The 13,393-nt window shown below is 47.1% G+C and overlaps 2 protein-coding genes across 5 annotated transcripts in view; both read right to left on the bottom strand.

Moving 5' to 3' along the window:
- GRM8 (glutamate metabotropic receptor 8) overlaps positions 1-10,950 on the bottom strand; it is a 331,978-nt gene extending 321,028 nt beyond the window's left edge. Inside the window, exons 1-2 of one of the 4 annotated variants that reach the window (XM_090136829.1) lie at positions 10,595-10,950; positions 3,913-4,758 (exon numbers count right to left, since the gene is read on the bottom strand). In XM_090136829.1, the coding sequence (XP_089992955.1) occupies positions 3,913-4,422 (510 nt within the window). In that variant the 5' untranslated portion in view covers positions 4,423-4,758; positions 10,595-10,950. Of the gene's footprint in view, positions 1-3,912; positions 4,759-9,667; positions 9,767-10,136; positions 10,211-10,594 lie in introns of those variants that run through there. The other 3 variants (XM_090136816.1, XM_090136825.1, XM_090136818.1) reach the window with 3 other exon arrangements.
- Positions 10,951-11,721: 771 nt separating this feature from the next.
- The window catches only part of ZNF800 (zinc finger protein 800), a 49,248-nt gene continuing 47,576 nt past the window's right edge, over positions 11,722-13,393 (bottom strand). Inside the window, exon 7 of the mRNA XM_031615011.2 lies at positions 11,722-11,935. The gene's annotated coding sequence lies outside the window, so the exon portion shown is untranslated. The remainder of the gene's footprint in view (positions 11,936-13,393) is intronic.

Here is a 13,393-nt window from a genome sequence, read left to right as displayed (position 1 = left end):
GCTTTGAGAAACCAGATCTAGTAGAAGATGTCCCAGCCCCCCAGCCAGGGGGTTTGGACAAGATGATTTTTTAAGTTTTTTTCCAATCCAAAGCATTCTATATTAAGTAAAAGCTTTAAGTATGGGGAACATGAAGTGAGATGAGTTATAGACTCTTGTTTCTCCAAGATGAGTTTTGAGGGACTGGGAACAGCCCAGTGCTTATACACTTTACACGGATAAGAGCATCACTTGGCTGTATCTCTATACCTATACGCACCCTATATGAAGCACCCTATATGAAGCAGAAAATTCCATAAGACAAACTCGGGAAGGAGTAAGATGTTGTGCTTGAATGATGCAGTCAACAGAAAAGTTGCCTTTGCACTAGTGAGAGCTGGCCAGCTGGGACAGGCAGGCCCTCAATAGATCTTGCCAGCCAAACGCAAACCAGTTTGGCAGCGAGACTTCCAAACCAGCAATAATAACAACCAAACATCTACGCAGAGGAAAGAGTAGCTCCTGGCACACCAGAAGAAAGAGGAATGCCCGTGTCTGTCTGTCCTATTTCCAGAGTTACTCCTATGAGAAATGCTAAAGAACTGTTAAGGCCCTGAACGCACCAATAGGCTCTGCAACATCTTCTCATTCCCAGTCCTGGGTTTGGTTGCATGTGTTCAAGATTTGACAGAGTGCAAGCATTTGACCCTGAATCAGCCCAGGATTCAGCTATGTTGTGAGGGAGAGCCTCAGAGAGACCTCTATACCTGTTCTTCACTTGACTGCTGCTTCTCAGCTCAGGCCATTTCCCTTGGGTCCCAAAGCTATGCCACTGGCCTTGTACCTTGCTGACCATGACCTTGCATTGCTGCTGATGCTGACCTCCTTGCTGACTTTGAACCCCATCACTATGAGCTTGCCTCACAATCACTAGATTGTTGGCTGAACCATGTTACATGGCCAGACCTGTTTTGTTCTCATTCAGATGAGGCTGTGTCTCCAATTTGTGTCACCCTTTTTACCTTGCTGCAAAGTGCTCCTTAGAGGTGGAAAGCCATCAACAGATGAAATTTAAGCTGTCCAAATTAGGACCTTAATGTTGCAGACCTATTAAGGACAGAAAGTAACCTCCTCAGTAGCAGTGTCTCCTGGATATTCACAAAAGGATAGAGAAGAATTCAAGGTGAGCCATGTGGCCAAAAGAAAGGTTATATAGATCAAGGCCATGTTCCATACTGCCCTCCCTCCCCTCTTCTCATGAAAACACTTAGATAAAAGGATACCATGACTATCAATCAGCTTACACTATCCACCAGATCATCGGATAAGACTATTGACCTGTAATGTTTTATGTTGTAAAATCAATAAAAGAAAGAAAAGGAAAAAAAAAAAAAAACAAGAAAAAGAAAAATAGCAGCATAAAAACCCAAGCTACTCAGCATGGTATTTCTCAGATTGCTTTTGTTTGTATATATATTCTCACTGAGTGATGCAATATACTTCTCACAATTTCATCACAGATTAAAATCTAACTGGATACAATGTTCTCAGAAAATAGGTAGTCCTTTACATACAGGAACTTCAGAATAGATATTAAAGCAATGCTGAACTTGAAATTACAGGTTCAGCTTGCTGAAGAGAACTGCTGGACAGAGATACGGATGAATTAAGTAATCCTACAGATAGTGGAAACAGACACTTTTGCATGATGGTGATCACTGACAGTAAGAGATTTATACCAGCTGAGTGCCCAACCTTGACTGACATGAACAAGCAGTAAACAGAGATTTCATACCCGGAGCCTTTATGAGCACGTACTAAGGTCTTGGCCCTCTACATCAGAGCAGTTAGGGCTACATAAGCTGACAATTTCAGCCCATGTCTTTGACCTAAGTACAACCCAATCTGGATTATACTTCTGCATTTGGGTGAAGGAGTTTTCCATTGTTAGTGGTTTATATTGTGCCACTAAACCAGGGCTTTATATAGAAGCCTTTACTCAGGAGAAAATAGCAGAGCTACTTCTGAGAGGAAGGTGTAAGAGCAGACATCAGATGCAGGTCCAAGATGAGATATTAAAGGGCGCCATTTGTCGTTTTTTACATTATTAAGAATATTTGTGCAGGATCTATAATTAAAACTAAAAGAGATGTCTCCTCCTTTTGCCAGCAGCTGTGTTACATCAATTAAATGAGTAAATAAGATCTTTCCCCAGAGGGGATATCACATGACTTTCTATTGATTAAGACTGCAGTAGAACGTTATTTGCAATCTTATTGTATAATGGAAATAAGGAGGTAGCTGTCATGGTTTCAGAAGACAAATTACTGGTATCTTAGGCAATTCATAGGCCTCTTTCCTTCTTGTTGCTCTTAATTCACAGTTAATACATGTCTTACAAGGCTTAGTTTCTTAAATCAGTCCACTATACTGTATTCAGCTCAAATCTGGGAATAAAAGTGTGGCTTTGCATTATGATTGGTATTAAAGTGACTGTTCCATCTATCATTACTTCAGAGCCATGCATTATTTAAAAGGGTAAAACAATTTCCAAAAAAAAGACGTGGAATTAAAAATAGTTACTTCGTGCAGCATGCATGATTACTCCTGGGAAGGACAGGCTTCCCCCACCAAGCATGGCTTCCACATAGAACATTTTTAAGACAGCCTCGTTTTGTTTACTTAATTTTCACAAGCAAACAATGCAGCTGGAACAAGTTTACTATCTCAAATGTGAAGTGCCTACAGCGAGGGATGAGCCTTGAGACTGTGATGAATATCTGACCACAACCCAGCAGACGTTTTGCTCCTCTGTTGAGCTGCAAATCATTATGCCCTTCATAGAAGAACCAGAAGGGAGGACAGGAGTCTCCCTTTAGATGACCGAAACACTCTTTGTCAGTTTGAGAAACTTTCAAAACAGGACAATCTTTCTTTACTTCTATTCAAATTTTCAGTCACAGTTAGAGAACAGCAATGCTTTTCAAAATCCCTGACAGCAATATTTAACATTACCAGAATTGTCTTTGCCAAAGTCAAATAAAAGGTCTTCAGTGGTTGTGAAGCTGTGGGACGTGAGACAAGATTCCTGAATGAAAAGAATCCATCTGAATAACACTGGGGAGCAGGGCAGTGATAAAGTGATAAATTCAGAGGAAAAGTCATTTTCTGCATAGAGCAAAAGTGCACAGTTTACCATAATCTATTTACCAATGCACAGGATTAAAAATTAAATGTCTGCTGCCTGATCTGTTACAGCTAAGATGATTGATTAGAATGTATTCCTCTTCCCATCCAACTTAGGAAGTTTAAAAGTGGCAGCCTTGCTTTTTTGTCATTCGTAAGAGCTGAACTTAATAAGGTATGTAGAAGGAAATGAAGACTATGACAATAGAACTGTTGTCCAAAAGTAATCTCCCTCAAAGTGATAACAAAGACTGGAAAAAAAAATTATCCCTTAGTGAAAAATATGGAGGAGGTTAAGACTTCAAGGAAATCAAAGATATCTGTCTAGGCATGCACATCATTAGCACTAGATTAATACTGGTATATCTTTCCATTTAGGAAAATTATCTGGTTCTCCTAAAAAAGGATTTGTGTTTAAACCTTATATTTCATTCTCCTTTACATTTGTAAAACAAATCTCAGCCTAGTCTTGATGAGTATAAGCAATCAATGTGAGCAGCAAAAAAACAAAACCACAAGTCCCTGAAGGATTCAAACCTGCTCTGGTTGCTCAGAACTTTAAAAGAGGCATTTGGAAGCTTAAATTAAGGTCTGCAATCATCGCTTTGCTTGTTTATTTGTTTGTTTTCTTGGAAAGCAAGTTATTTCAGATTTCAGTCTGTTTGTTATTTGAAAGTCAGAATCACAATCTCCCCACATACTTCCTTGAATTTAAAATTCAAAAGAAAAGTAGAAAATATTCCTTACCTTAAAAAGTCTTAAAATATTTGCAACCATAATGGACACGGAACTTGCTGCAGCACCTATCACACCTGATATCTTGTCTGGTTTAGTGAAAATTGGTGGGTCGCCATTAGCACACTTCACGTCTGAACCATCTTTCTCTATCAACGCTTGTACAAATGTTAAGGATTGCTCCAATGCATAAGTGTCCCTGGAACATGTATCAAGGATCCGGACACCTAAGGTGATATTGGCAAGAAGATCGGGGTCTTTATTAATCTGATCAATTGCGTACAGCATTGCCTCTAGTCTGTGGATCCCTTTTTCCTTCTTGAGCTCCCCACAAGGCACCCCTCTATCCCCTTTTGCATGGACGGGGAACAGTCCTCCCAGGATGATGTCCCCATCCAGTCGGATGGAGTGGGCATATTCCTGGCCATAAGTTCTTTGCATCAGGGTGAGAATCCAGCAGAATTTGGCTGTTAACAGGAAGAAACAATGGCAGGAAACTAATCGTTTTCCTTCGTATACCATTTTCTCTGAAGATGTTGTTGCTATCCAGTTTCCAGATTTTCTTCTTGCTAAAGATTGAGGTTGACCATTTGAAACTGCACTTTCTGGAGGCTACCATCAGTTCCCAGTAAGTGATATAGAACCATACGGAGGGTAGAAAAACGATCTCAGCAGAAGTACATAAAACGTGCTTTACAAAAGGTGTCCACTGATGTCATCGGCTGATCGGCTTTTCAGAGAGGTGGTTTTCAACTGCTCCTAATTGATGGTGAAACACACGGTAGTATTTCTGGTCCTGATGCTGTGAGGAAGTCAGTAACTCACATCCTTCTATTGCGCCCTGCAGCTGAGGTACTTCTGGAAAAAAAAAAAAGAGTGAAAAATACCATTCAGTTCAGCAGTTTTAAACCTGTCACACAGTGTATTTACTTTTGCAAAAGAGTTACTTTGCCTAGGTTTTACTTTTGGTGCTATGTAAGAGAGTAATTCTTGGCCTTCTGTGAATTTGAACACCTGGCGCACTGTACTACCAGCCAAGAAATTGATGATTCCAGCAGAGCAAAAGCCAAATCAGGGCAACTGCACTTAGCTTGATTTTCACAGTCTGACCTGTAATTCCTATTTACCTTTGCACTGTGTGACATCCAAAACGAGATCTGATCCATAACATGTATTTTCTGTTTTGCTGTATCATTCTGTTCCAGCCCGCAGAAGTGCAACAGCTCCTAACACTTGCACTCGCTGAGAGGCTCCGTGTGTGACAATGGAGTAATCAGAGCTCCTGAATTTAAGTGTGCTCTTCAGCCGCTGCAGTAAGAGCACGCTCAATTCATTTGGATATTAAACTGATTATTTTTCCAGTGGAATTCACTCTTTCCTGGGTTCACTGTATATAAAATGTCCGCCAGATCATTTCAAAAGCTATATTACTTTTTTGAAAAGGTAGCCGGTTTCCTAAGCGAAAAGAGCACAGCGTGTTCTGCTGGGAAAACAGCTGAACATCCAACATTCCTTTTCTGACATTTTACTTGATCTGAGGTCCAACATTAACAAGGTCTCTGTTCTCTGCCTGCATTTGGACCACGAAAAATAAGAAGAATGATGTGCCCCCACTGACATCTGGAAAAGTCCCACTGATTTTAATGAGGCCAGGAATTCATCCTAAGTATCTGAATGCCTGCTATAAAAATCTCCAAATGGTCAACTCCCAAGTTAGTGGCATTTATTTATTTTAACACTTAACAAAACTGCACATGCTTGAGTAATTTTTTAGATCTCTGAGAGAGAGAGAATTTCACCTAAAATTAGATATGCACACTCTGGGAAGCCGCACCTGAATCCATCTCTCCTAGGGGCACCTATTAGAGGCTCCACAGAGCAGAGGACATTCTATGGTGCAGCTCACCTGAACATTCTTTGTTAATAAATAAACAAATAAAAAAACCCTCTTTAATTTCTGATGACATGAATCACACTGAACTCTGTAGGTATGTACCTAACCCCAAGCGATCTGATGGTTCCTACCAAAATATCACTGAATTAGAAGAGAATTGATCCATCCATACCATTTCCCAGAGTCGTTTTAAATTATTTTCCACAAGTTGTTTATATATTTTGTGGTAACAAAACTCAAAATGTGATTCTATAAGGCTTGAAACTGATCATCTTCAGTTTATTTTTTTTTCCCCCAAACAATAATACCGAGCTCACAAGAGCCAAAGAAGAGTTTTAAAACAGTTTGAAGACCTGAGAAAAATATTCACCATGGGAAGCCTTCTATTTAATGAAAAGGTATCTCACTGTGATCTGGTAGCAGAGCAGTGACTTGAAAATGAAACTTTTTTAATTGGTGTGAATAAAATCATTGCAGTTGGGAACAGCAGAGCACAAGACTTTCAGCGCTTCTTAATATTTAGCTTTGCTTGAGTTTGGCTCAGGGTTGAACCTTAATGAAAAAAGGCTGTGCTGTTTCCCCTGATAAGACCATCATTCTCCTTCAGCTTCTTTTGGGCACAGAGTTTACAAATCTGCTCAGACGTCAGCCCCGTGAGCCAAACTCAGCCTCGGTTACAAATGGAGGAACTCGAGGAACACCACTGGCTCCCTGCGAGTTGATCCAGTCTCATGGGATGGTGCGTAAGGACAGAATCCAGCCCAGGCCATAGAGTACAGATTGCATTAACTATTAACTAGCTACCACTGGCTGACAGCTTGATTGCCTTATTGGAAAAACACAGCTAGGGGCTCAAAGCAGCAAGTGAAAGATGCAGCTACACCTAAAATAGATGCTATTTCCTCTCTGGTTCCATTGTGAACAACCAGCCCATTAGGCTCCACGTGTTCCTACAGCCCGTGCAGGAAGCGATCCTCTGAGGCAATAAAGGATGTCAGCTCCTATTTAACACTGTGTGGAGAGCAAGAAGGCACCACTGCAAAAGTGAAAAATATCAGGAAAGGAAAAACACTGCTTTTTCTATTGCTCAGTCTCAGGTCAATCCCTTACAGCCAAAGAATGCCAGAAAACTAAAGCAACTCTGTATAAACAGTGATGAATACAAGTATTGCAACCCAAATTCCAACAACACTGGGGAAGCTGAAATGAACCCGGTATGCTGACTGCAAAACCTTATCTGGAAATGGGGGAAATTTAAATGAATTGACAATAAGCATTTTTCAACATTACAGTCTACATAAGCACTAATGGCTCTGCCTCAGCCTGCATGTTTCTTTACTGCAAGTGTCCACAGCTTGTCTATAAAGCAGAAATAAAATTTTAAAATGTTCTTTTTAAAAATTTAAGACCTTTTAGTCTATTTTTATGTTACCTACAAAATAAAAGCTTTCATTACACTGCCTAATTTATTCATGCCACGCTGCTTTCCATATATTGATTAACACCAACTTTTAGAGAACGCTGCAAGCCCACGTTGCTAAGCAGGAAGCACGTGAGATAAATGAATCCCATTTTTATCAATGAATTTCTGTGGGAAAGCATGGGCTGCTGAGCTATAAAGTCTGAATGAGCTTTTCCTCATGCTCTGAGATCTCATTTGAAGTAAAATGCTGTCCTTCTCAGACTGACCATAAAAGTTCCAATTAATGCAAATCTATCCTCAGTTTACTGGTTCCCCCTCTGTAGTAGTCACTGCTCACTGGAAACACGACCTCTGTGAAGATGTTCACACATTTCCCCAGCACAGTTCCAGAGTGAGCGCACTACAAAGCCTTGCCTCCAGTCACCTTGAAATGCATGCACCTTTTGGTTTTAATTCATTAAAAATATCTGGCACTATCGGAACATACTGCTATTTTTAAAGTCAGCATTTCAGCACAGACCTCCACTCCTTCTGCTTGAATGTCTATTTATTTTTAAACCTAAGGAGGTGGGGTGCTGCAAGACAGCGGACGTGGAACTTCTGCTCATCGAGTCTGGCTCTGGCAATGCTTCCTCATGACGGCACTCGGCGCTGCCAGACATCGGGAGCGCACGGACGGGCACGGCTGTACCGTGGCACTGCTGGGACCTCACTGCTCCAACACAGAGCACCGAGAGGGGCTCCGTGCTGAAGGTCTCTGTGTTAGGATATCTAAGTAGCGAGCTGAACACGATGGATAAGTAATCACGTAAATGTAGGCAGGGTCTTCATTTTGGTAACAGACCTCCAGAAAGAGCAATCTCTGGATAGCAATGAAGTTGGGGCTAAAAATCACAGCGAGGTTTTGTATCACCTGGAAATGCTTTTGAGAAATCTCCCAACCACAGACAGACGCAGGAACGAGGGCTATTCCTGCATCACGGGCAGGACAACGGGTTCGCTGAACTTCAGGGGACATTTCTAATTGAGGCTGCCAGCCAGACACATGTGAACCTTTACTGTCAGACCGAGAAATGGTGGGTGGAAATGTCTGTGAAAAATATGTACAGTTTTGTTCGAGGACAAAAAATGCATTTGTCGTGGCATTGATGCATGGCTGGCACTTTCCTAAAATGAAATAAAAGTAATCATCTGTGACTTAGAAAAGGAGGAGATTTAGGGAGAAGATCCATTTCTACTTGCTCACATCCATCGGATGCCCCTCACTGCACAGCACATCTGGTTTCACTGAATGAAAGCAAAGCAACAGTATCTCCCATTCTGAAGTTCCGGGAAGAAAAATTAATGCAAAACTGTGGTTATTTTGACTTGTTACTGCTAATGTTACTTCTGAACTCTCAGATACCATCTGCCTGGCTCTGCTCATTGTAGTGCCCATTAAAGTCGCCTCTGTCTCCTACAGAGCGTTCGGCAGTGATCAAACAGCCAGATTTCAGCACGGAGCAGGTAAGGAATTGCCACCTGCATACAGCACCCTGACACACAGAGATGATTAATGGGGTTTGCTGACAACAGAAGGGAATTCAGACAACCTTAGGCCTTGGTATCGCAGCTCCTAACTTGCAGGAGAACTCCTCACTGATGTAAGCAGTGTTATCTTCCCCAGCCCCTCTGTAGTGTCTCATTGTGCCCTGCCACCACGGAAACCTCTATACAGCAAGCAGCACTTTGCAGAGCTGCCCTCAGCACCGCACTTACAGGAGCTGTCTCTTCCCAGCACACCACGAGGGAAATATCTCCCCTCGCTACGATCAGCCGCTTTTCAAGCACCCCAGAGTGCTTGCCTTCACTTTCTTCCCTTCAAAAATACATCTTCCAAACAAGCTCTGCTGCCAGAGCAGCTCCAGTCCTCCTGCCAGGGTGAGACTAAGGGAAGCTTACTCTTTCAAGAGAAAAACTGCATCAAATATCTCCCTCTGTCCTTGCCTGGCCGCACAGATGAATAAGCCCCATATGTATTCACACCTTTAGAGTTGACTTCACCTCCGGTCCGGCAAGTGACGATCAAGGAGATTTGCCCAGGCAGCCAGGAACAGCTTTCCCTGCTGTTTTGGTTCTCACTTCCCCCTCTCCCAACCCTCCTCCAGCCCTCAGCCGGCCCCGCCGAGTTCAGGGCGAACGGCGCCGCGCAGCCCCCCGGCCAACCCCCGCCCGGGGATGCCCCCCGCCCCGCCGCCCCGCGACCTGCGGCCCGCAGCCGGGCCGGGACCCGCGGGCACCCCTCGGCTGCGCGGCCCCGGGGGTCTCGGGGAACACCCAGGGCCGGGGGAGCCGCCCCCCGGCATCGCCCATCGCCGCCGCGCTTCTCCACGGAAGGGAGCCCCCTATTGTTCTCCTCTTTACTTCGCCGAGCTGTTTTTCCTTCCCTCCCTTCCCAGGCTCATTCCTACCCCAGCCGGCGCCCGGAGCTCAGGAATTCCGGCGCAGCCCCTCGGTCGGCTCCCGCAGCTCCGGGCCGGGCCCGCTCCGTGCCGCCTCGCCCCGCGTTGTGCTCCCCCCCGCCTCGTCACCCCGGGCTGCTCCCGGCCCCGAGTCCCGCACCTTCCGGAAGCGCTGTAGCAAGAAAAAAAAAAAAAAAAAAAAAAAAAAAACCACAACGAACGTCGCCTTTAATTTCCAGACGCCGGCGATTCCTTCCTCTGCTGCTCAGCCTTCACGCGCCCGCGTTCCCCTCAAAGCAAGTCAGCAAATCCGACTCTCTCGACTCTCTCTTAATGAACGCTGGGTCCCGGAGGTCAGAAGCCTGCAAACTCCTAAATGCCAACGCCGGATTGCGTGCACTTGGGTCACCGATCGATTCCCATTACTCGGATGGTGGGGGGTTCCGCTCTGGGCTTTCCAGCCGCGTTCCGCTCTCACCTGCGGCACTCCGCTCCCGGCAGCTCGCACCGCCGCCCCGCACGGGGAACCCCGCGGCTCCGCGCCCCCTCCCGTCCTCGGGGTTCCCCGTGCCCACCCCCAGCTCCCAGCCCTCCCGGCGAGGCGGCGGCTGGCGGCGAGCAGGGCTGCCCCGCGGGCCGGAGAGGGGAGACGGGGCGACGGGAGCGGGAGAGCCCCGCGGCGCGCAGCGGTCCCGCTCTGAGCAGCGGTCCGCCCTGAGCTCGCGCTGTGCCGGAACCCCGTGCGCCGGGGCGGGCGGGGGATAATATCGGCAATAAAACGAGAAATAATTAAAGTAAAAAATAAAAAAAATGCAACCACAATCACATACAAAAGCCGCCCCCTCCCCCCGGACGGAGAGGATCGCCGTGCCCCGCATCGCTCGCGGAGGGGAAACTTGCCCTATCCGTGGGCTTCTCGCCCCTCAGCACACGAACCGGAGGAGACGCGCACCGCCCGCACACGGGTACCTCGCTGGGAAGGAGTTGCACATCCACAGTGCTGCGGAGGTCACTGGAATTAACGGCGGCGTCGATCGGAGGAGCGTGAGGTAATCCCGCAGCCCGCACTGCCCCCGGCCTGGGACGGGGACGGAGCGCGGTCCGGCGGCGCTGCAGACACCCGCGATCCGCCGAACCTCGCACTGTCTCCTTCCTCACTCCTCCTCCCCCTCTCCTTAAAAAAAAAAAAAAAACACAACTTTTTGGGAGCGGCGGCGCAGCCCCGTGATGCTCTCCACCCTCCCGCGCCGCTCGGTTGGGGACAGCCCCGCGCCGCTCCGGCCGGGCCGGGCCGGGAGATACCGCCCACCGCCTCCCGCAGCCCGACCCCCGCCCGCAGCAGCGCGTACCGCGGGGCGGGCAGGGCGGGGCGGGGCGGGGCGGGGCGGGGCAGGGCAGGGCAGGGCAGGGCGGGCACGGCTCGGCTCGGCTCAGCTCCGAAAAGCGCTGCCCGGCGCGGCGCGGCGCCGCACTTGTAGCTGTTCTCGGTGCTGAAGGCGGCACGGCTCGGCGCGGCTCGGCGCGGCTCGGCACGGCTCCGGGGGCCGCGGCGGGGCGGGAGCCGTTGAACGCGGCCCCGCCGAGGTCTCCTCACGCCCGCCGAGCCGTGCCCGCCCTCCCCGCACCGATGTCACGGGGGCGGTTTCCCTACACTTTTTGTCTCGTCCCCTCGTTCGCCGACCGGGGGGGGCTTCCCGTCCATTCCCGCGCACCGGGGTGGTTTCGGCCGACGGACGCGGCCGGCAGAGCCGCGCCGCAACAGGTGCGCTGACCCCGCGCCGAGCTTCTCCTCCCCGGACCCTTTCCCGCCCGCACCGAGAGGGACGCGGCTCTCGCCCGGGGCCGCAGCGGCGGGGCCGCACCCGCCCGGCAGCGCCCGGCGCAGCCTCGGTGAGAAGGTTCCACCTCGAGGGCGCCCGGCGCTACTGCAGCTCGCGCGGCGCGGTCCGGGCTGCCGAGCAGGGAGGGCTCTCCGGGGCTCCCGACGCCGAGCCGGGCGCTTCCCGCTCCTGCTCCAGGCCAGGCCGAGCGCTTTCCTTACTAATAAGCAGAGCATCGCTTTGTATCGCTTTACCCAGAGCTGTCTCGCTTAATGGAACGTGGAGCTGGAAGGAGAAATAAGTCCGAGTGTGCTCCCATATGTCCAACCAGCACTGCCACCATCGTCTTTGTTGGGTGCTACCGCCCAAATTTATGTGCTAGAAGTTTATCCCAGGTCAGCTGCAGTCCAACACAGTCTGACGGTGTCCGATGTGTCTTTCAAGCCTTTAACTTCTCCTGTGGAAAAGATATTTCTCTGTTGGTCAATGACGCTGGAAATTGGCCAGGCCTTAGACAGAATTTATTTGTCTCTAACCCTTCCATGAGGGCAGACTGACAAGCTGTGATTTCAGTAGCAGAAATCCATGGGTTAAACCCTGATGTTCAGCCGTGAGAAATCCCACCTTAGAGACCCCCCTTAACCCCATCAGGAAAAGGCACTCCACCTGAGGTATGTACTGCCGGCAGGCTCATTTCCAGCTACATTTACACTCTGCAGCTTCAATGAAAGGTCAAAAAAAGCAGCAATGTTCTGCTTGAGCCTTGGTGTGCATCTTGCAGCTGGAGATGCAGGCTCAGGACAGAAGACTGAGATAAAGAAACCTCCAATGTGTTTCCAGCCTGAATGAGATCTGTTGCCTCTCTCCATCCCTCTCAGCCACATCTTTTCAAGAGTACTGTTTTGGGGAGGTGGGGACTGTATCTTATTCCATATGCTTACAGCAAGTAGCTTACTGAGTCTCAGGCAGGAGTATGATAAATAAACCCATAACCGAAGAGATGAGTGTTGTGTTTTGACTAAATGCAAGCAGAGAAGATAAATATTTGGGGACAGGCAGGAAGAAAAGAATGAGAAGCTTTGCAAGAAACAGTTATGTTTCCTGAGGATATATGACACAAAAGAGAGGCAATATACATCCATCATTCTTTGAGTAGGATCCCTCTGATTCAAGCCTGATGGCAGCTGATGTCAGATTGCACAGAAGACTTATGTGAGGGCTGGTGACACAGCTGCCTGTACTACTAACTCAGGTGGAAGAAACCCAGTTCTGGACACCAAGCTACCATAAAGAAGCTCTTAAATGACCTTTACTTGAGTGGGAAGGCTTTGTTCTCAGGGGGAGCATCTTACATGTTAGGTCACAGGCATGGATTAAAGGGAACAGTAAAATGTCAGGGCCATAGATCTAGTGGGTGGCAACTGCCCACGGCATGGGGATGGAACTAGATGGTCTTTAAGGTTCTTTCCAACCCAATTCTATGATTCTATGGAAACGTGGCCTGAGAAACTTAAGTTTTAATTACTGCATTGAATAAATGCTCACTCTGAATATCTCTCCAAAGCCAAGCAAGAGCGAACACAACAGCCCTTCTCTGTGCTTCTACTTCTCCAGAAAAGATGTTATACCCCAGGTAGCCAAAGAATGATTTGGGCTGAGCAGTTCACGTTGGAGCAGCATCACTCCATAATAGCACTTACAGATATTAATGACATTCCAATAGGGCTGATTTTTGCAACTTTGAAATAGTGCAAAGTAAGTGAGTTCTAGAGGCTTTATATTATTATTATTATTATTATTATTATTATTATTATTATTATTATTATTATTATTATTATTATTATTATTATTATTTCTACCCAACAGACACAAATGCAACTTTTGGGGTTATACAAACACAGAATTAAACTGAGAG

Source organism: Phasianus colchicus, chromosome 1 (genome assembly GCF_987193195.1).
Source record: "Phasianus colchicus chromosome 1, bPhaCol1.hap1.1, whole genome shotgun sequence".
In the NCBI taxonomy this organism is placed as follows: domain Eukaryota; kingdom Metazoa; phylum Chordata; class Aves; order Galliformes; family Phasianidae; genus Phasianus; species Phasianus colchicus.
Note: the sequence above shows the minus strand (reverse complement) of the source record. Positions and strands in the feature narration are given on the sequence as shown.